At 38.8% G+C, this 18459-nt stretch overlaps 1 protein-coding gene across 6 annotated transcripts in view; it reads left to right on the forward strand.

The window, feature by feature from the left end:
* The window catches only part of CERKL (CERK like autophagy regulator), a 136737-nt gene that overhangs the window by 69542 nt on the left and 48736 nt on the right, over positions 1-18459 (forward strand). For all 6 annotated transcript variants that reach the window (XM_082690237.1, XM_082690236.1, XM_082690233.1 and 3 more), the window contains one exon: positions 14622-14753. In XM_082690237.1, the coding sequence (XP_082546363.1) occupies positions 14622-14753 (132 nt within the window). The remainder of the gene's footprint in view (positions 1-14621; positions 14754-18459) is intronic.

The raw sequence follows: 18459 nt of genomic DNA on the forward strand, positions 1-18459 counted from the left end.
GGAGGTCATAACTGCTTGATGCTTTGTGTTGCATTTTTAAAATAGAGTTCTTTGTACCTAGTGATTTTACATAAATCTTCAAAGTGTACTACATTTCTGCATTACATGTTCTTGTTTCATCAAGAGGACTAGATTGTACATGTCTGTTTTCTCATGGAAAAAATTAAACTCTCCTTTTTATTTAACTATTTTTCAATAATTAAACCTTTTAAACGTTGAACTTTGTCCTCTTTCTTACTTTCCTAACTTGGTTTCCAAAGTCTTTAAATGCTGTTGTTATTGTTATGGTAATTTTGTGGAAGAGAGTTTTCCCAACCCATTTGGCAGTCTTTTTTTTTTCTTTCTTTCTTTTTTTTTTTTTTTAAGATTTTATTTATTTATTTGACAGAGAGAGAGAGAGATCACAAGTAGGCAGAGAGGCAGGGAGAAGCAGGCTCACCACTGAGCAGAGAGCCCAACGTGGGGCTCGATCCCAGGACCCTGAGATCATGACCCGAGCCGAAGACAGTCACCTAACCCACTGCCACCCACCATTTGTCAGTCTTAACTGGTGAATTTGGTCTTGGCTTCATCATCACTCACTGGTGCCATTCCTTTGACCAGCTACTTCTTTGCATTTTTCTTTCTCTTTTGAGATGAAGCACATATGCCCTGATGGCGAGAAGGGCACTCTGAGTCCAAGCCCTGGAGAGAGTTGAGGCTCTTTTTAAAACCAACTAGCGCCATGTCTAGTTTTAGAAGACAGTTGAAAGTCATCGGAAAGGGAGCCATATGGATACGTGAGGGGGAAATAGTCCAAACAGAACAGTATGTGTAAAAGGTTGATCAGGAAAGTCATGTGCAGTCAGTTAGCAGGGAGTAAAGTGGTAGGAAATGAGGTCACAGAGGCGGCTGGGAGTAGGGTGTGAAGGCTCTTGCAAGCTTTGTGTGTTTTTTTACTTTTGTTTTGAGAAAGATGGGGGCCATTTGGGAGTTTCAAGCAAAGGAGTGACATGATATAACTTTTCAAGTGAATATTCTGGCTGTTAAGTAGAGAGTATGCTCTGAGTAGGGGAAAGAATTGAGGCAGGAAACCAGTTAATTGGAAATTGGTATAATCCAGGTGAAAGATAGTAATTTAAATTAAAGAGGGAGTGAGACAGTGGGAAGTGATTAGACTTTGGATTTGTTTTTGAAGATGGAGCTTTTGGATTTATTGACTTGGTGGATTTGGAGGGATATTAAGAGAGAGAAAGTCAATGATAACAGCAAGGTGTTTGTGTGTGTGTTTGCGTGTGTGTGTCTGTGTGTGTGTGTGTGTGTGTGTGTTAGGGGAAAACGTCAAATAATATAGAACATATAAACACATTATAATGGACACCTATATTGTCATCATCCATATTATATAGTTCTTAATGTTTTTCCATATGTTTTAACATTTTATTCTGTCAGTCTGATTTCAACTATATACATCATGACATTTCTCCCAGAAATACTCCAGTATTTTACATCTCTACAAAAGACATTTTACAAATAACCAAGTGTCATTATCCTACCAAATAAATGAACAATAGTTGCTTATCGTCATTGAATACCTGGTCCACACTGAAATTTTCCCTATGTTTTCCAAAACATCTTTTATAGCTGACTTGTACCAAGTGACTTGGACTAGTGTCCAATCAAGAGTCATTCATCAAATTAAGCATATTTAAACTACAACACTAAAATAGTCCTCTCATTTAAAAAATTCCGACATTTATGAAAGAGATGAGGTTGTCCTGTAGATATTTTAGTGTGCATAAGGAACACTTAGAAAGCCTATTTAAATAAAGATATTGTCCCCCATTCCCAAACATTCTGATTCAGTAAGTCTGGAATGGGCCTTTCTTTTCTTTCTTTCTTTTTTTTAATTTTTAAATTTTTTAATAAACATATAATGTATTATTAGCCCCAGGAATACAGGTCTATGAATTGCCAGGTTTACATACTTCACAGCACTCACCATAGCACATACCCTCCCCAATGTCCATAACCCCACCACCCTCTCCCTATGCCCCTCCCCTGCCACTCTCTGTTTTGTGACGTTAAGAGTCACTTATGGTTTGTCTCCTTCCTGATCCCATCTTGTTTCATTTATTCTTTTCCTACCCCCCAAGCCCCCCACATTACCTCTCTACTTCCTCATGTTAGGGAGATCATATGATAGTTATCTTTCTCCAATTGACTTATTTTGCTAAGCATAATACCCTCTAGTTCCATCCACGTCATTGCAAATGGCAAGATTTCATTTCTTTTGATGGCTGCATAGTATTCCATTGTATTTATATACCGCCTCTTCTTTATCCATTCATCTGTTGATGGACATTTAGGTTCTTTCCATAGTTTGGCTATTGTGGTCATTGCTCCTATAAACATCCGGGTGCATGTGCCCCTTCAGATCACTATGTTTCTATCTTTAGGGTAAATACCCAGTAGTGCAATTGCTGGGTCGTAAGGTAGTTCTATTTTCAACTTTTTGAGGAACCTCCATGCTGTTTTCCAGAGTGGTTGCACCAGCTTACATTCCCACCAACAGTGTAGGAGGGTTCCCCTTTCTCCGCATCCTCGCCAGCATCTGTCATTTCCTGACTTGTTAATTTTAGCCATTCTGACTGGTGTGAGGTGGTATCTCATTGTGGTTTTATTTTGTATTTCCCTGATGCCGAGTGATATGGAACACTTTTTCATGTGTCTGTTGGCCATCTGGATGTCTTCTTTGCAGAAATGTTTGTTCATGTCCTCTGCCCATTTCTTGATTGGATTATTTGTTCTTTGGGTGTTGAGTTTGCTAAGCTCTTTATAGATTTTTGATACTAGCCCTTTATCTGATATGTTGTTTGCAAATATCTTCTCCCTGGAATGGGCCTTTCTACTGAACTTCTGGGTGATGCTAGGTTGTCATTCTGATCACCACTCTTTGAGCAGTACTGTTGTACCACTGTCTGATTTCTTCCTGGTGGTATCATTTAACTTCTTCTTCTATTCTCTTTATTACCTATAAAGTGGATTTCTAATCTAAAGCCTTACTTAGGTTCATACTTTGCAAGAATACTTCATAAGTGGTACTGGATGCTTCCTATTTCATTATCTCAGGTGGTATGTAATGTCTTAAGATTAATTAATCTTATGATTAGTGTGGATGAGATAGATTCCCCAAGGCTAGGATTGATCCCAGAGGCAGAGAGGTGACAGCTTGATCTCTCCATTGTAACCCCCCACCCCCAGAGATTGTGAGTGAGAGAGTGCTAGGGGGTGGAGAGGTAGAGGGAGGGAGAGAGAATCTTAAGCAGGCTCTCTGCCCAGTGCAGAGCCTAGTGCAGAGCCCAGTGCAGAGCCCAGTGCAGGGCTCTATGTCACCACCTGAGATCATGACCTGAGCTGAATCCAAGAGTCAGACACTTCACCGGCTGAACCACCCAGGCATTCCTCCAATGTAATATTGCTATTTGAAACTAATAGATAATTGTTAAGTGGTACTCAGGGACCAGGGAGAGCATTTAGTTCTCAATAAATATGTGGTGGTTTTAATGTTTATTACCTTTGCTTGAAATAGTTATTTAAGTAAGTGTAGATCGTGGAAAATTTTGTATTTAATCATTCTTTCTAAATTAGTGCTATTTTTTCATTAAAGGAATGTTTCTTCTACTGGTACTACTTGATTACTCATAAATATAGTCTAAAGAGTCAGGATAAATGCACAATTAGTTATTTTTAGTTACCAATTTTCAGAATAAAGTTTCTAACTGGAGCAGGTATAAAGAAGTTCTTATTTAGTAAAGTAGCAAAGGCTATGGGTAGATAGGCCCCATTTGGTAGGGAATATCAAAATTTCAGTTTTCAATATGTCAACTTTGACATGTCTGTTATACACCCATATTAAAGTTCAGTTGTAGGAAACATAAAATACCTCTCTATTTTAAATAAAAAGCTGTATTGTACAGATAATATGATGAAAGAACTAGAGAAGGGTCTAGAAATCAAATGTATTGGTGGCCTACAATTATTGCCACATGGCTTTCTTCTTTTTGCCCCCCTTCATATGTGGTATCATGAGATATTTTCTATGACCAGTAAACTAAGGGAAATAAATGGATTCTTCATGATACCATAGAAATGAGCTACTGAAGCATTACAGGCCTACTTGAGTGTTACTATAAGATAGGGAAGGAAAATCCTTGTTGTGGGCAGAACTTCAGACAATTGATCATAGTTTCTAAAGAGTGATAGCCAGAGGGATGGTTGCATATTAATGCATGGACAGAGGTTAAGAGCTTGCCAAATAGTCAGGAATTTGGAAGAAAGTTGGTTTTCATAGACTAAGAACAGAATGAGATTTGTTTTATATAAATAGTCATCAAAGAGCATTTATTTCAAAAGACAACCTAGTTAGGTAGGCAAGGTACCCCATTCTATAGATGTCAGTCAGCATCTTATAAAAGCAACCCTAGGAGGGTGCCTGGGTGGCTCAGTCAGTTAAGCTTCTGCCTTCAGCTCAGTTCATGATCCCAGGGTCCTGGGATGGAGCCCCGCATCAGCCTCCTTGCTCACCAGGGAGTCTGCTTCTCTCTCTCTCTCTCTGCTCCCCACTTATGCTTGTGCTCTCTCGCTCTCTCTCTCTCTCTCTCAAATAAATGCAACCTTTAAAAATGTAACCTGTAAAAAAAATCAATGCTAGGGCTTGCACAGTGAACACATAAACTAAGTGGCCTTCATGCAAAGATGGGGGAATATATGGATTTAACAACAAATACTTCTGCTCAACAAGACTGATTTGACTCCTGTTACTGCTGAGTACTCTGCAAACAAATCAGCCCTGAGCCTGGCTGTGGCTCTCTATCTTAGAGCAACTGGTCACCCATGTGGTGGCAAGTTGATTACATTGGAGTTCCTCCATTGTGGAAAGTTAGTAATTAGTCTCATTGCTATGAATGTTTACTTTAGATGTGGATTTGAATTTCCCATTCATCATGTTACTGGCAACACTACCATCTGTAACCCTACTAAATACCTTTTTCAGTGAATTTGCATTCCGTACTGCTTTTGATCAAGGGACTTAATTATATCAAAGAAGTGAAGCAGTTGGCTGATGAATCATGGGCTTTGCTGATTTTGCCATGTTTCCTGTTGTATTTCATTGTATTCTACCCAGAAGACAAAATTTTGTAAAAGTAGTTTTTAGTTCCATAAACAAAATACATAAGTCTACAAACCAAGTAGTGAAGATCTAAGCGTTACCTCTTAACTGCAAACGGCCCACTCATAAAATTTTTGTTTCCTGCCCCTATAACTCTGAACTCTGCGGATTTAGAGGAATTAGTATGAGAAGAATACTTTCACATGGGAACTGACAGTGGTTCAAGTAAATTGGACATTGAGAATTACCTGGCTACATTTTTGAACCATGTGACTGAACCAACAAATGGAAAAAAGTAATAATGAAGTTGCTGTGCTGAAAAAGGTGATCAGTTCTAATTATCAGGGGGAAATAGTGTTGCTACTACTACTCATAAGAAGACAGTATCTAAACTCATCAAGCAACCTGGGCTGCCTCCTTGGAGAAGGTTGAAGTGAATGAGTCCATTTTCTAGGAAGGTAAAAATGGCCAAACTGACTCTAGAAGACATAGAAAACCTAAACAGACCAATTACCACCAAGGCAACAATTATTTTGGTACTCCTTAAAAAAACAAACAGGAAAACATTGACTCTGATATTTTCACAGAGATCTCTACCATACCTTAAAGGAACAGGAAACTTTGATTCTATTTAAACTGTTGGAGAGCATGGGGTGGGGGTGGGGGAACTCCTGGATTGTATTTATAGAGCTCACATGAAATTGATATCAACCTCTGATGATGCAAATCCAAAAAAGGAAAATTATAGATTGGTCTACTTGTGTATGAATGCCAAGCAGCTCTTAATTAAAAAAGAATAGATGGATATGTTCTCAACATTATAAAAATATCTCATTTTAAAGTGTACATGGAGAAACTTGAGATAGTCTCATTAAATTCAAAATATGGCACTGACATATGAATTGATCAGGAGACTTCAGACTAAATGGTTCAGAAGAAATCCTAACACACTCGGAATTTAATATATCTAAAGGTGGTATTTGAAATACATAAGAGAAAGATTACCAAATGAATGATATTGGGACAGGTGGATAGTTATCTGGCAAAAGAATGAAGTCAAATCCCAATTTTATCTTTCTATTAAAAGAAATTTTGGGGGTGCCTGGGTGGCTCAGTTCATTAAATGTATGTATGCCTTTGGCTCAGGTCATCATCCTGAGGTCCTGGGATGGAGCCCTTCTCCCTCTGCTCCTCCCTCGGTTCATGGTCTCTCTTGTTTTCTTGAATAAATAAATGAAATATTTAAGAAATTGTTTAAAAAAGAAACTTTAGATATGCTTAAATTAGAACATGAAATAGAGACCATAAAATTATTAGAAATATAGTGGGTTTTCATTTTTAAAGATTTTATTTATTTATTTGATAGAGATCACAAGTAGGCAAAGGTGCAGGCAGAGAGAGAGGAAGGGATGCAGGCTCCTGGCTGAGCAGAGAGCCTGTTGTGGGGCTCGATCCCAGGATGTTGGGATCATGACCCGAGCCGAAGGCAGAGGCTTTAACCCACTGAGCCACCCAGGCACCCCATAGTGGGTTTTTTTTTGGTCGCAAAAGGAAACTATTAAATATGACATAAAACCCAGAAACTATAAAAAATGATAAATCTACAGGTGTGCAAAATGAAAACTGTCAGGAAAAAAAGGATCATAGAGAAAATGGCATAAATAAAAATTAAAGGCAATTACACAGAAAAGAATTTGTAACTCATAACAAACAAAAATTAATTTTCATATTTTAATAGGTTATTAAATAGTTTTTAATAGACTATTTAAATAAAGTTAACCTTACTTAAAAGGTTAATTTTCTTTTTTTCTCCTTACAAGAGTGTGGTGATTTTTATTAAGAATAACTTTGATTTTAAGAATCCACCCTCAATTCCATAATACAGTCATTAAAAAGCAATTATACAAGAGCAAATACAAAAAAAAATTACGGTTTTATGAAGAAAGAATTGGTTGATGCTGATAGTTCATAGAAAAATAAAAGTATCTCGTAAATATTTCAAAGTTTCTCAGCCTCTCTCATAAAAGGATAAATGTAAATTGAAATTAGCATGAGAAACAATATTTCTTCTCTCACATTGTCAAAGGTCAAAAAGTTTGAAAACATTATGGGTATATAAGGGTGTAGGAAAACAGATACTCTGCTCCTGGGGGAGTGTGAATTGATAGTAATAATTATAAATTGATTACTGACTGTGTGCACTTGTTAAGCACTTAAATTTGCTGATTTAATCAGCACAATTGCCTTTGGTAGGGAGTACTCTTATTATCCTCATATTACAGATGAGGAAATAGAAAAACCAAGAAATTGGACAAATAACCCAAAGTCACACAGTTGATAAATGGAAGAGCCAAGACTTAAGATGAATTATCTTAACACTAGCACCCACTTTTGGAGGGTAACAGCCCTGAATTGTTTCAACAGCAAGTAATTGAGGAATAGGATAAACTCTCAAGAGAGCATACCCCTTGATCCTGTAATTCTACCTCTAGAAGTTTGTCCTGCAGTTACATGCAAATAGATGCAAAATGACATTCATTGCAGTAAAGGAAGATTGGAAACAACATAAATATACATCTCCAGGGGACTAATTACATTTTTAAAAATTTTTATGTATTTGACACACACAGTGTGCACAAGCAGAAGGAGAGGGAGAAGCAGTCTCCCTGCTGAGCAAGGACCCCAAAGAGGGGCTCAATCCCAGAACCATGGAATCATGACCTAAGCTGAAGGCAGACACTTAACTGACTGAGCCACCCACATTCCCCTCACGGGACAAATTACTTAAATTGAATTTCATCCATACAAAAGTGCTACTCAGCTTTAAGTACTGAGTAGCTTTCTACTTACTACTTACTAGTTTCACTTACTACTCTATGTAGTAATATGAAATCCTCTCCAAAATACAGTAAAAGGGAAAAAAGCAACATACATACTAGGGGGTAGGAATGCTACCATCTATGTAAAAAGCCAAAGAACACATGCATTTTTATACATGCATAGAATATTTCTGGAAGAATTCTTGAAGTGATACCAGTGGTCCACCAGGAGGGAAACTCAGTATCAAGGAATGAGTTGAAAACAGAGATTTTGAATTTTGTACTTTGAAAATGTCAGTCTGTACAGAAGACAACGGAGCATGTGAATCCCAAATATAGAATATTTGCACTGAGATCCCTTTGTGAAGAGTATAACCTAGTGCCTCACACAGACTTGGGTGTAGATTCGAACCCTGGTTGATCTACTGAGTGGGACAGGGGCTTTGGAGCTCTTCTGGTTTCAGGCAAATGTTGCTCCTCCCCCAGCTTTGGTACTAGCTGGAGGTAAGATAAGTTTGTAGAGCTCCATGTGGCTGGGGCAAGACCCCACTCCTCACACCCCACTTTCCAACCTGAACTGCTGCAAAGCATTCTTTCACTCCCTAAAGCCCTTCAACAGTTGTATTGTCGTTCCTTTAAGGCTCTTTCTTTGTACTCTCTAACGCAACACCATCCCCACTGTCCTTAACTTCAGACACTATGTTATTCTGCCCTGTGGAATGAATAGCCCATCAGTAGCAAAATCTCTTATATTTTTGATTACTTTCCCCAAATTCCCTTACCTTCTTGCTTTAGTAGAGAGACCTAGCTTTCCCGGGAATTTCTAGCTTCCCCTACAGCCCTCAAGTGGTGGCTGTTTTTTCTGTTATACACTTCAGACCACTGGTCCTGGAGCTCTTGTCAATGTCTTGATATCTTTCTTTCTTCTCACTGCTATTTTGAGACCATTTTCTTCCTTCTCTTAAAAAACCTCATTTTTGAAGCTCAGTCCATTACACCCCACTAGCTTAGTGCTACTTGTTGGGGTCCTGTGCAGACTACTAGTTTATGCTTCTTACTCCTTGGAGACATTAGTTTCTGTCTCACTGTCATTCTCTACACTCACTACTGCTGCCATAGTTCTGGGTGTTTTCGTAGATGTTCTCTGAGTTTTTAGCTTCTTCTCTTCAAAGACCTTGATCCTACACTCCATTCACCTCCTGTAATCATACTTTTAGAGCAGTGGTTCTCAAAGTATGATCTCTGGACCTACATCATCAGCATCTCCTGGAAAAAATCTCAGACCCTAGATTACTGAATCCAAAAATTTGTGTTTTAAGAAGCCCTTCAGGTGATTCTGATGAATATGGAGTCAATTTTTATTATTTTGTAATTTTTATTATTATTTTTATATATTATATATTATATTTATTATTATTTTATTATTAATACCAGTAACAGTCTCACTTTGAAGCATCCTACCCTTCATGTGGCTATTGGCCTCTGTCTTTCTATTAGCAATAATCGCGCCTCAGTTAAACCTCATTGGCTATGATACTGTCACTGCACAAAGCTAGGCCTCTGTCTTTCTAACTTAATCGATGTAATCTCTCAACTCCTAAAATTTTTCATCCCCTCCACCCCAAGACCACAATTAATTGATCCTACCACTTTTTCATTAGTTCTTAACCCTTTTTGTGCTGTCACTTTCTCCTTATCCAGCCATAATTTGATTAGTCTTTGACTATTCTCTTTCACATAACACAAGAGTAGACAAATCTTACCAGCTCTACCTTCAAAATATATCTGGAGTGTAGCTTTTCTTATAATCTCCACTTTACTCAATCCAAGCACAGTCATTTACCACCTGGAGTATTGCCACTGTTCTGACTTTTTTCTGGCACCTACAGCATCTGCTTTCCACACACAGGCTTGAGTGATCCATTTCACACCCAGGGTCATGTTGCCATGCTGCTCAAAAATCAGCATGCTTCTCCTCTCAGAACAAAAGCCAAAGTCCTTGTAAGTGCCTGTGAGGGATCTGATTTTCCCTGTCCAGGAAGTCATTTCTTCTACTTTGTCCTCCTTCTCTCCCACTGTGAGGTTTTGTTTTGTCCTTAGAACCATCATGTAACATACCTTGAATTCTCTTAGTATTTCTGTCCCCCACCATTAAAATGGAAGCTTCCTGAAGGCAGAAGCTTGCTTGTTCACTGATAAAGCCTCAGCTTCTAGAACCCTGTCTGGCAAATAATATGCACGCAGTTATTTGTGAATAAATGAATGGATGCCACTACTATCTTTATGGCTGAAGGCTAACACTACCCTTTTATTCATTCATCAAATATTTGATCATCTATTATATCCTCTGCACTAAGAAGATAGAATACAGGGAGAAGCCCCAGAGTTTCAAGTCTAATATGAGTACAAATAATAAATAGATATAAAATGATAATAGTGTAAGAATCAAGTTTGTAAAATGTATGGACGTGTAAGAACAGATGATGAGGGGGCAGTGACCTAGCTAACGTTGCAAAGCCAAGGAAGCCATAGAAGTCTTTCCCAAGGAAGTGATGACTGATTAATTGGACAAAGTGGCCAAGGTGACAGCAAGCATAGGGCGGTGGACAGGGCAGAGTCAGTGCAGTGGCGCTATGGGAGAGGGAGCATGGTGTGTACGAGGGGCTGAGTAAAGTAGAGAGAGGCTTGGGGAGGGATCCTGAGAGAAGAGAAGTTGGAGACTTACTAATTATATCTTTTTATTCTACTCAATGATTTACATCTTTAAAAAAAATCTTTATACGATAGAAATCCCCCTTCTGATCGCTAAATAGGTATCAAATTGCTACCTAATTTTTATATACTTAGACTCTAGCTTCATAATCATCAAATTAAGAGCACCCAAAAGGAAAAGATAAATGAGAAAATGAATATATGCTCTGGCGAAAAATTGGCTTTGTTGATTTATGTTTTGAAAGTGCTCAATTTATCAGATGTCTAAGGAACAGAGCATTCTGATTAATTTATTTAGTTGCTATTGTTGTTGTAACTGAGGCTTAAGAATAAAATTAATCTGCTTAAATATTTTTAGAAAATCTTGAGCAGTTTTAGCTCTTTCCTGACTAAGGGGATTGTGTTACAAAGGTTGAATAGGACATAGAGCATATGGTTTTATACATAGATATTTAAGGGCTATCAGCCTTCAACTACAACATACTTATCCTCATAAGCCCCAAGTGACTGTTTCTTATTTCCAAAAACTTTTATTACCTGACAATCATGATACAGGGAGAGGGGCAAATAAAAGTGGGTTTTCATGATAACGTTTGAGGACTACCATTAGTGACCTAGACCATTTCCATGCTGGGACTGCCTCTGACCAAGAAATGAAGCAGCCTCTTTCAATAAATATGCCAGGTAAGGGTAAACTTAACTTGGATGTTTAATCTGAGTCTTGGCCTCTGAAGTTTTGAACAAGTGACTTGTTTTTGTTGTGCTTTAATGAAAGTGAGCCCTAGATTTATCTGCTTTGTCTCCTGGTTAAAGGCTAATAGTCCTGTCCTTTCTGGCAGTTTTTCACCTGATCCAGAATCATACATTGCATCACTTGTCCTCTCTTTAGCCGCCTTGAATTGGGACCAGGTCCTCAACTTTATTTCACAGTATTGACAGTTCTTAAGAGTTTCAGGCAGTTATTTTGAGAATGCCCCCTCAGTCAGGGTCCGTTTGAGGGTTTCATCATCGTTTGATCTGCATTAGGCACTTTGGGCAGTTACCATAGAAGTGCCGTGTGCTTGGTGCTGTGCGTCACGCATCACAGGGTATCACGGGGCCTACGTGTCCATTTGTACGTTAAGGTTATGGTCAACTCTGATCTCTTGCGTAAGGCAGTGTTTGTGAGATTTCCCCATTGTCAATGTCTGCTTCTACCCTCTGTAATGAGAACAATAAAGAGGGACAGACTTTAAGAATAAGGAAACATTCTGTTCTCCCACAGACTGTCACTGATGGTTGTACCACCCATTGCTGATTCTTGCCTGAATCCATTATTAACGGGTGAAAATAGTGATTTTCTGTCATTCCTTCCATATTTATTGTCATTCTACTATAAGACAGAGTTTTTCCTTCTCCTCCTTGGTAAGATGTCATCTTTACTCCATTTCATATTGTCCCTGGTTTGGCAGTAAGAGTTCCAAGATGTTGGGTCTTTCATCAGTTCTTTTTTTAATATGAATGATATAAAAAATAGTTAATAGAGAACCACAGAATACAGCAGGAATGAGAAGCCAGAGAGGTGAATTCTGTTGGTGATTAAGAAAGTCTTTAGTGAGGAAGCCATGTTGAAGTGAGCTTTAAAAAAAAAACAGCAGAATTTGGGGCACCTGACTGGCTAAGTGCCTAGAGCAAGCCAACTCGATCTCAAGGTTGTGAGTTCCAGCCCTATATTGGGCATGGGGCCTACTTGATGAAAAAACAAAACAAAACAAAAAGCAGAATTGTCATAGAAATGGTGGTAAGGTAGAGTGGAAAGAAAAACGGTCTGAGGGACGCCTGGGTGGTTCAGTCAGTTAAGCGTCTGCCTTCGGCTCAGGTTGTGATCTCAGGGTCCTGGGATGGAGCCCCTTATTGGGTTTCCTGCTCCCTGCTCCATGGGGAGTCTGCTTCTCCCTCTCCTTCCCATTCAAGTGTTCTCTCACTATCTCAGTCACTATCTCTGTCCCAAATAAATAAAATCTTAAAACCTGTCTGAGGAGTGCCTGGCACATCTAGTATTTGGCAGGTAATTGAGTAGTTTCAGAATATGATGGGGAAGCAGTAATGGAACAGAGAAACCTTACACTTACTGAGCTTCATGCTAGTCTCTGTTTAGAATTTCCTCTCCTGTCCCACTGCTGCTCCTGCTGTCTGGCTGAGGGGGGTAAGGTGAGGTGTGTGAGGAAGGAAGGAGGGAATTCTAAGTAGTGAAAACCACAAGAGACAAAAGCCCCACTCACATACTTCCTTTTCCTGATCCCTAGTGAGAATTAACCAGTCTCTTCTCATACACTCCCAGGGTGATTGGTGCCTCTCCATTAGCAAGTTCATTTTGTGCTGTTTCTACGTGTTGGATACATCTTCCTCCTTTAAAGCACAAACTGTGTGTTAACCACTTTGCTCCGGTACTCAGTCAAATGCTCAGTCCATGTTTCTGGAATCTATGTGAGAGAGGGAGAGGGGAGGCTAGGTTGCAGTTGGCTGGGGAAAGGCTCTGAGTGTCATTTTGAGGGGTTCAGGCTTGGCCACAGGCCGTGGGGAGCCCTGGCAGCTCTCTGATGATGCAGGCCTGATGGAGGCGTGATGCAGAGGTCATGGAAGGGGGAGAAGAGCGAGATGCCCAAATGCCTGGCAGGAGCCCCGGAGGAGCCAGAGCACGCCGTCAAAGAGGGGCAGAAGGCACCAAAACAGAATTACCATCTCATGAACGTGGGCACTTCGTTCGAATGGAGGGATTGGAAGGAAAAAAGGAACGGAGCAAGGTTTTGAGATTTTTAAGACTGGGCGGTAAGGAGACTGCCAGAGGCCACTTAGCAAACTAACAAGCGCAGGGACAATGACAGAGACTGTAGGCAGTTCAGCCTGGCCCTGTCTTTTTCTTATCCAGTACAGGGATTCCCCTGAATTCAAAACCTTGCGTCCTGTTGAAGGATGGTATAATATCAAATATGATGAGAAAATGAAATATTGTCTCAGCTGGAGGCACAAGAACTGACATTGGTGTTATAGACGTTTTCCATGAGGCTTTAGGGATGGTTTTATTAAAAGCAGATGCTAGTAACTTTTTTTTTTTTTAACCTTGAAACATGGCCCTGTGACAGCAGCTTACCTTGAAAGAAATTGTCGTTAGCATTCTTTTGGCTCCTCTGTCTCGCCTGCACCTTCCTAACAGAAAATTTGCTTTGCACCTGCTCCAACTGGGTTCTAAGTGATAAGCATCTTGCAAGCCCAGAAAATTGTAGTATCAAATCTCAGCCCCAACTGTGAGGCAGCACTCTCATCGAATCCCTGCTGAGAGGTTTTCTTTCCCAGTTCCCCAGGGAAGAGTCCTTTCTCCCCTGGCTCCTTTTCAGGGTTGAACTTCGACCTAACCCTCTTTTCAGCTCCCAGCATGCATTGCTCTGGGCACTGGCCCTGACCCAGCCCTGTGTACTCTGCCCCACCCTGCGCTCCTCCACGGGTCAGGCCTGGGGAGCCCTGGGGTCACTGGGGAGCCCAATTCTAATAATGAACATATCTATCTCAGGAGAGGAAGTAAACCTTTCTGTTCTTTGCAGGTTATTGCCCCCCCCCATAAATGCTGATGGAGCATTTGATATATTATCTATGATTTGGTAAATATACATGAGCTTTGCCTAATAATACAAAGTTGCTTTCATCCACATTTTCCTTCATAAATGAAATGCTTTGTTATAATTCATGATTTATGAAGAATTTACCTATTTAACTGCTAGGAAAACAAATGTTTTAAAATACTGCCACGTTTGGGAAAACTCTTATAAGAATTTCAAATAAAAACAGCAAATACTACTTAAATAGATATAAAACCTTCTGACTGGACTTAGTATGTGGTTTTAAAGGGAAAGAAAAGAAGTGCTGATGAAGATTGTGTAACTTTGTCTTTGTTTTCCTCTTAGGTTTTTCAAATAGACCAAAGTCATTAAAAGTAATTCTCAACCCCCAGAGCCACAAAAAAGAAGCTACCCAGGTCTATTATGAGAAGGTTGAACCACTATTGAGGATTGCAGGAATAAAGACTGATGTTACAAGTAAGTCATTTTCAGAATATAATTTTGTCATTAAAAAAATCATACTTAAGGAAGCAAAACAATCTGTATTTGTTCTTAAGCCAAACTGAGGAAACTACCTGTAATATCTAAAGCTTTTTTGCGTGTTTCTATAGCCTACGACAGCTGGCTCTAAGGATTATCACTTATTTTGTTTTCTTCATTGTGTTATTAGAATGTCATTATGACAATACATTAGAATGTATTGTCTTCAGACCTTTTTTCAGACTTTAAAAATTATTAGGAATCATTTCAAAGGGAGCTGTGCACTTTTTGATATCTTCATTGAGATTTTGGCTATTTACACATTATTTCTACAGTTTGGCAAGCAATTGATTTTTGCTCACTTAAATGTTTGATGTCTTTCCATGGAATCCTTCATTAGGTGGTTTTTGTTCTGACTCTGACCCCTGCTGGTTAGGTCAAAACTAAGCATGTAACTGCCGGTTTAGATGAATTCAGAGAAGCCAGTAGCTTAAATTCATTGTCTAAAACAAGAAAGGTGTTTAGGTTTGTGCTGAGGAAAATAGAAATTTGCCAATGCTAAAGTTAATAGAAAGAAGATTAGCAAAATCCTTTCCAATGTTTTGAATTTAGTGACCAAATTCCTTTGTTTCCTTTGAGACTGATTTTTCCCATGGTGGGGGGGGGGGGTATTGGAATGAGAAAAAGGGTTGATACTATCAAAAATCACAAGCCCAGTTTGTCTGATTTTATTTCTATGTAGCTTTACTAACACACAGTGGAAATTTCTAGCAAATTTAAACTGATGAAGAGTATTGCATAATAAACCTGTTCAGAAGACAAAGCCAGAGTATACTTGGATTCTCCTAGTCTTGTTTATAAATTCATGGGGAAGGGATTCAGAGTGACATGGTTTTGCTTAGCTGAAACCGAGGGAGATGAGTCTCACAATATAAGATTTGATGCCCTCACTTCATGACTTGATGTATTGGGGTAGAAGAAATTTCTCTAAAAACAACTTTTTAAAAAAGATTTTTGTTCATTTGACAGCACAAGCAAGGGGAGCTGTAGGCAGATAGAGAGGGAGAATCAGACTCTCTACTGAGCAGGGAGCCTGATGTGGGACTCGATCCCATGGCCCTGAGATCATGACCTGAGCTGAAGGTAGAGACTTAACAGACTGAGCTACCCAAGTGCCCCTAATATTTTTTTTAAACAAAAAGTTCAGCCACCCCAAAAGGCATCTATTACAATGAAGATTCAAGAGAAATTACCATGAAAAATTCAGGAGGAATTTGTGACTAAAATAAAACTGTAGTAAGAAGTTAATCTTTTACCTTTGTGGGTTTTGGTTTACTTAAAAGTAATTTAAAAGGAAAAGAAACAGTTCTTATCTATCATTCCTTCCCACTGAAGATTTTACAGATTGGTGGGGGAAGAAAGGTTGAATTCTTATTGGGTGGAGACCATTAAAAGTTGAATGAGCTTATTGGCAAACTTAATAATATTATTGTGTTTCATTGATTTAATATCCAGGATAGTTTGATGTATATACTACTATGTATCTTCTGGTTCAGAAAACTCTTGTAGAATGCCTTGTGTTAAACACTGTGCAGAATGCAAGATGAATAAGTTACACTACCTGCTCTTGTGTGGCTCTTAGTTTATTGGGGGATTCAAATAAATGTAATTGGGATATAGATACAAGAACTCTGGTGTCTCAGAGGGTGATATTTTGATCAGAAGATTTGAAAGTACTTGAAACAGACCATTTTGGAGAGTCAGAGGATTTTTGTGGTTTTCTTTGCATAAGGAGAAGCAGCAGCAGAAGGAGAAAAATAAGGGAAGGAAAGCAAGCTTGCAAGCACTTCTAAGTGGGGTATGTGTGTGTAACCCATATCTTTGGAATTCTCTAATTCGCTTTGGCTTCCTCAGTTTTGACTTCATCTTAAATTTAAACCTTTCTATCATCAAAAAATTGTTGACAGTGGATTAAATCCTTCTTTGTTCAAATCAAGTAGGATAGGGAAACGTGCGTGTATGAGAGAGATCCAACATGCTTTAATACTGAGCAAGGATTAAAATTTTCTCCTGTCAGTTTGACTGTCTACAATGTGTGCCTGAGCTGGAGCATGCAGTCTCTTAACTCTTAAGACCCATCCCATCGTCTGGAAGTAGGAACCCCTTTTCCTGAAGGCTGGAAATACCTGAACTGAATCTGGGTGCTATTACGGAGAAAATAAAAAAGGCCCAAGTGGCTTCTGGGAAGGCTCCCAACCATGTCCATTAGAGGAAGTTTAAATCCAGATTCTGGACTGACATTTTTGCTGTACTCCGTAGTTTACTTGTCATGTATTGATCCAACATTAGTGTCATTTTTTTATCATAGCATTGTCATCTGGTTTAGCAGCGATGATCCTGCCAACAGAATAGAGATTAGGAAGGAAGAGACAGCTCCTAGAAGAAAGACTGGTGCATGAAAAACCTGACGGAAGGCAGAGGAAATGATAAGAATGTGCTTGCTTTCCTTCATGTTGAAGAGAAGAGTTTTATGTCCTAGGGCTCTTTTTTCCCTAAATTTATAAACATTATTGAATGTTATATTTAGTTCAACATAAAATTAGGATATTTTATAAAGCAAACTTATAATTTTCTTATATATTTGTGCAGAATGGCTAATTATTAGCTGCCTACCACTCCTACAGGCAAAATTTTAAAACTCCATCTTTTGCATATTAAACCATTTCAGTATGTATATTAGCTAAATATTTATATTTTGAAAGTTTGCTATTTTGTGCAAAGGACTGAATAAACATATGGATCCTTGAAAAGATTACAATCTTCCTGCCTGTCTCACAGTGTAGTTTTGTAGTTTGAGTCAGATAATGCATTTGAAACTACCGTGTATATTATGAAGTGCCATAGAAAGATGGTCATAATGCTGTGCATGTCTGTTTCATAAATTATGTAGTAGATTCAGTACACACCTTGAAAGAAAAAATACATGAAAGAGTAAAACAGAAATGTACGTATTTTCTGGACATCCAGTATGACCATTATTTTAACATATCTTGTGTGCATTGCTGAGACTAAATGGAATATAAACTCTGTAATATATATATTTTTTCCCGTTTTTAATTTTTTATTTTTTATAAACATATATTTTTATCCCCAGGGGTACAGGTCTGTGAATCACCAGGTTTATACACTTCACAGCACTCACCAAAGTACATACCCTCCCCAATGTCCATAATCCCACCCCCTTCTCCCAAACCCCCTCCCCCCAGCAACCCTCAGTTTGTTTTGTGAGATGAAGAGTCACTTATGGTTTGTCTCCCTCCCAATCCCATCTTGTTTCATTGATTCTTATCCTACCCACTTAAGCCTCCATGTTGCATCACCACTTCCTCATATCAGGGAGATCATATGATAGTTGTCTTTCTCTGCTTGACTTATTTCGCTAAGCATGATACGCTCTAGTTCCATCCATGTTGTCGCAAATGGCAAGGTTTCATTTCTTTTGATGGCTGCATAGTATTCCATTGTGTATATATACCACATCTTCTTGATCCATTCATCTGTTGATGGACATCTAGGTTCTTTCCATAGTTTGGCTATTGTGGACATTGCTGCTATAAACATTTGGGTGCACGTGCCCCTTTGGATCATTACGTTTGTATCTTTAGGGTAAATACCCAATAGTGCAATTGCTGGGTCATAGGAC

The sequence above is a fragment of the Mustela nivalis genome (assembly GCF_964662115.1).
Source record: "Mustela nivalis genome assembly, chromosome: 11".
Classification (NCBI taxonomy): Eukaryota; Metazoa; Chordata; class Mammalia; order Carnivora; family Mustelidae; genus Mustela; species Mustela nivalis.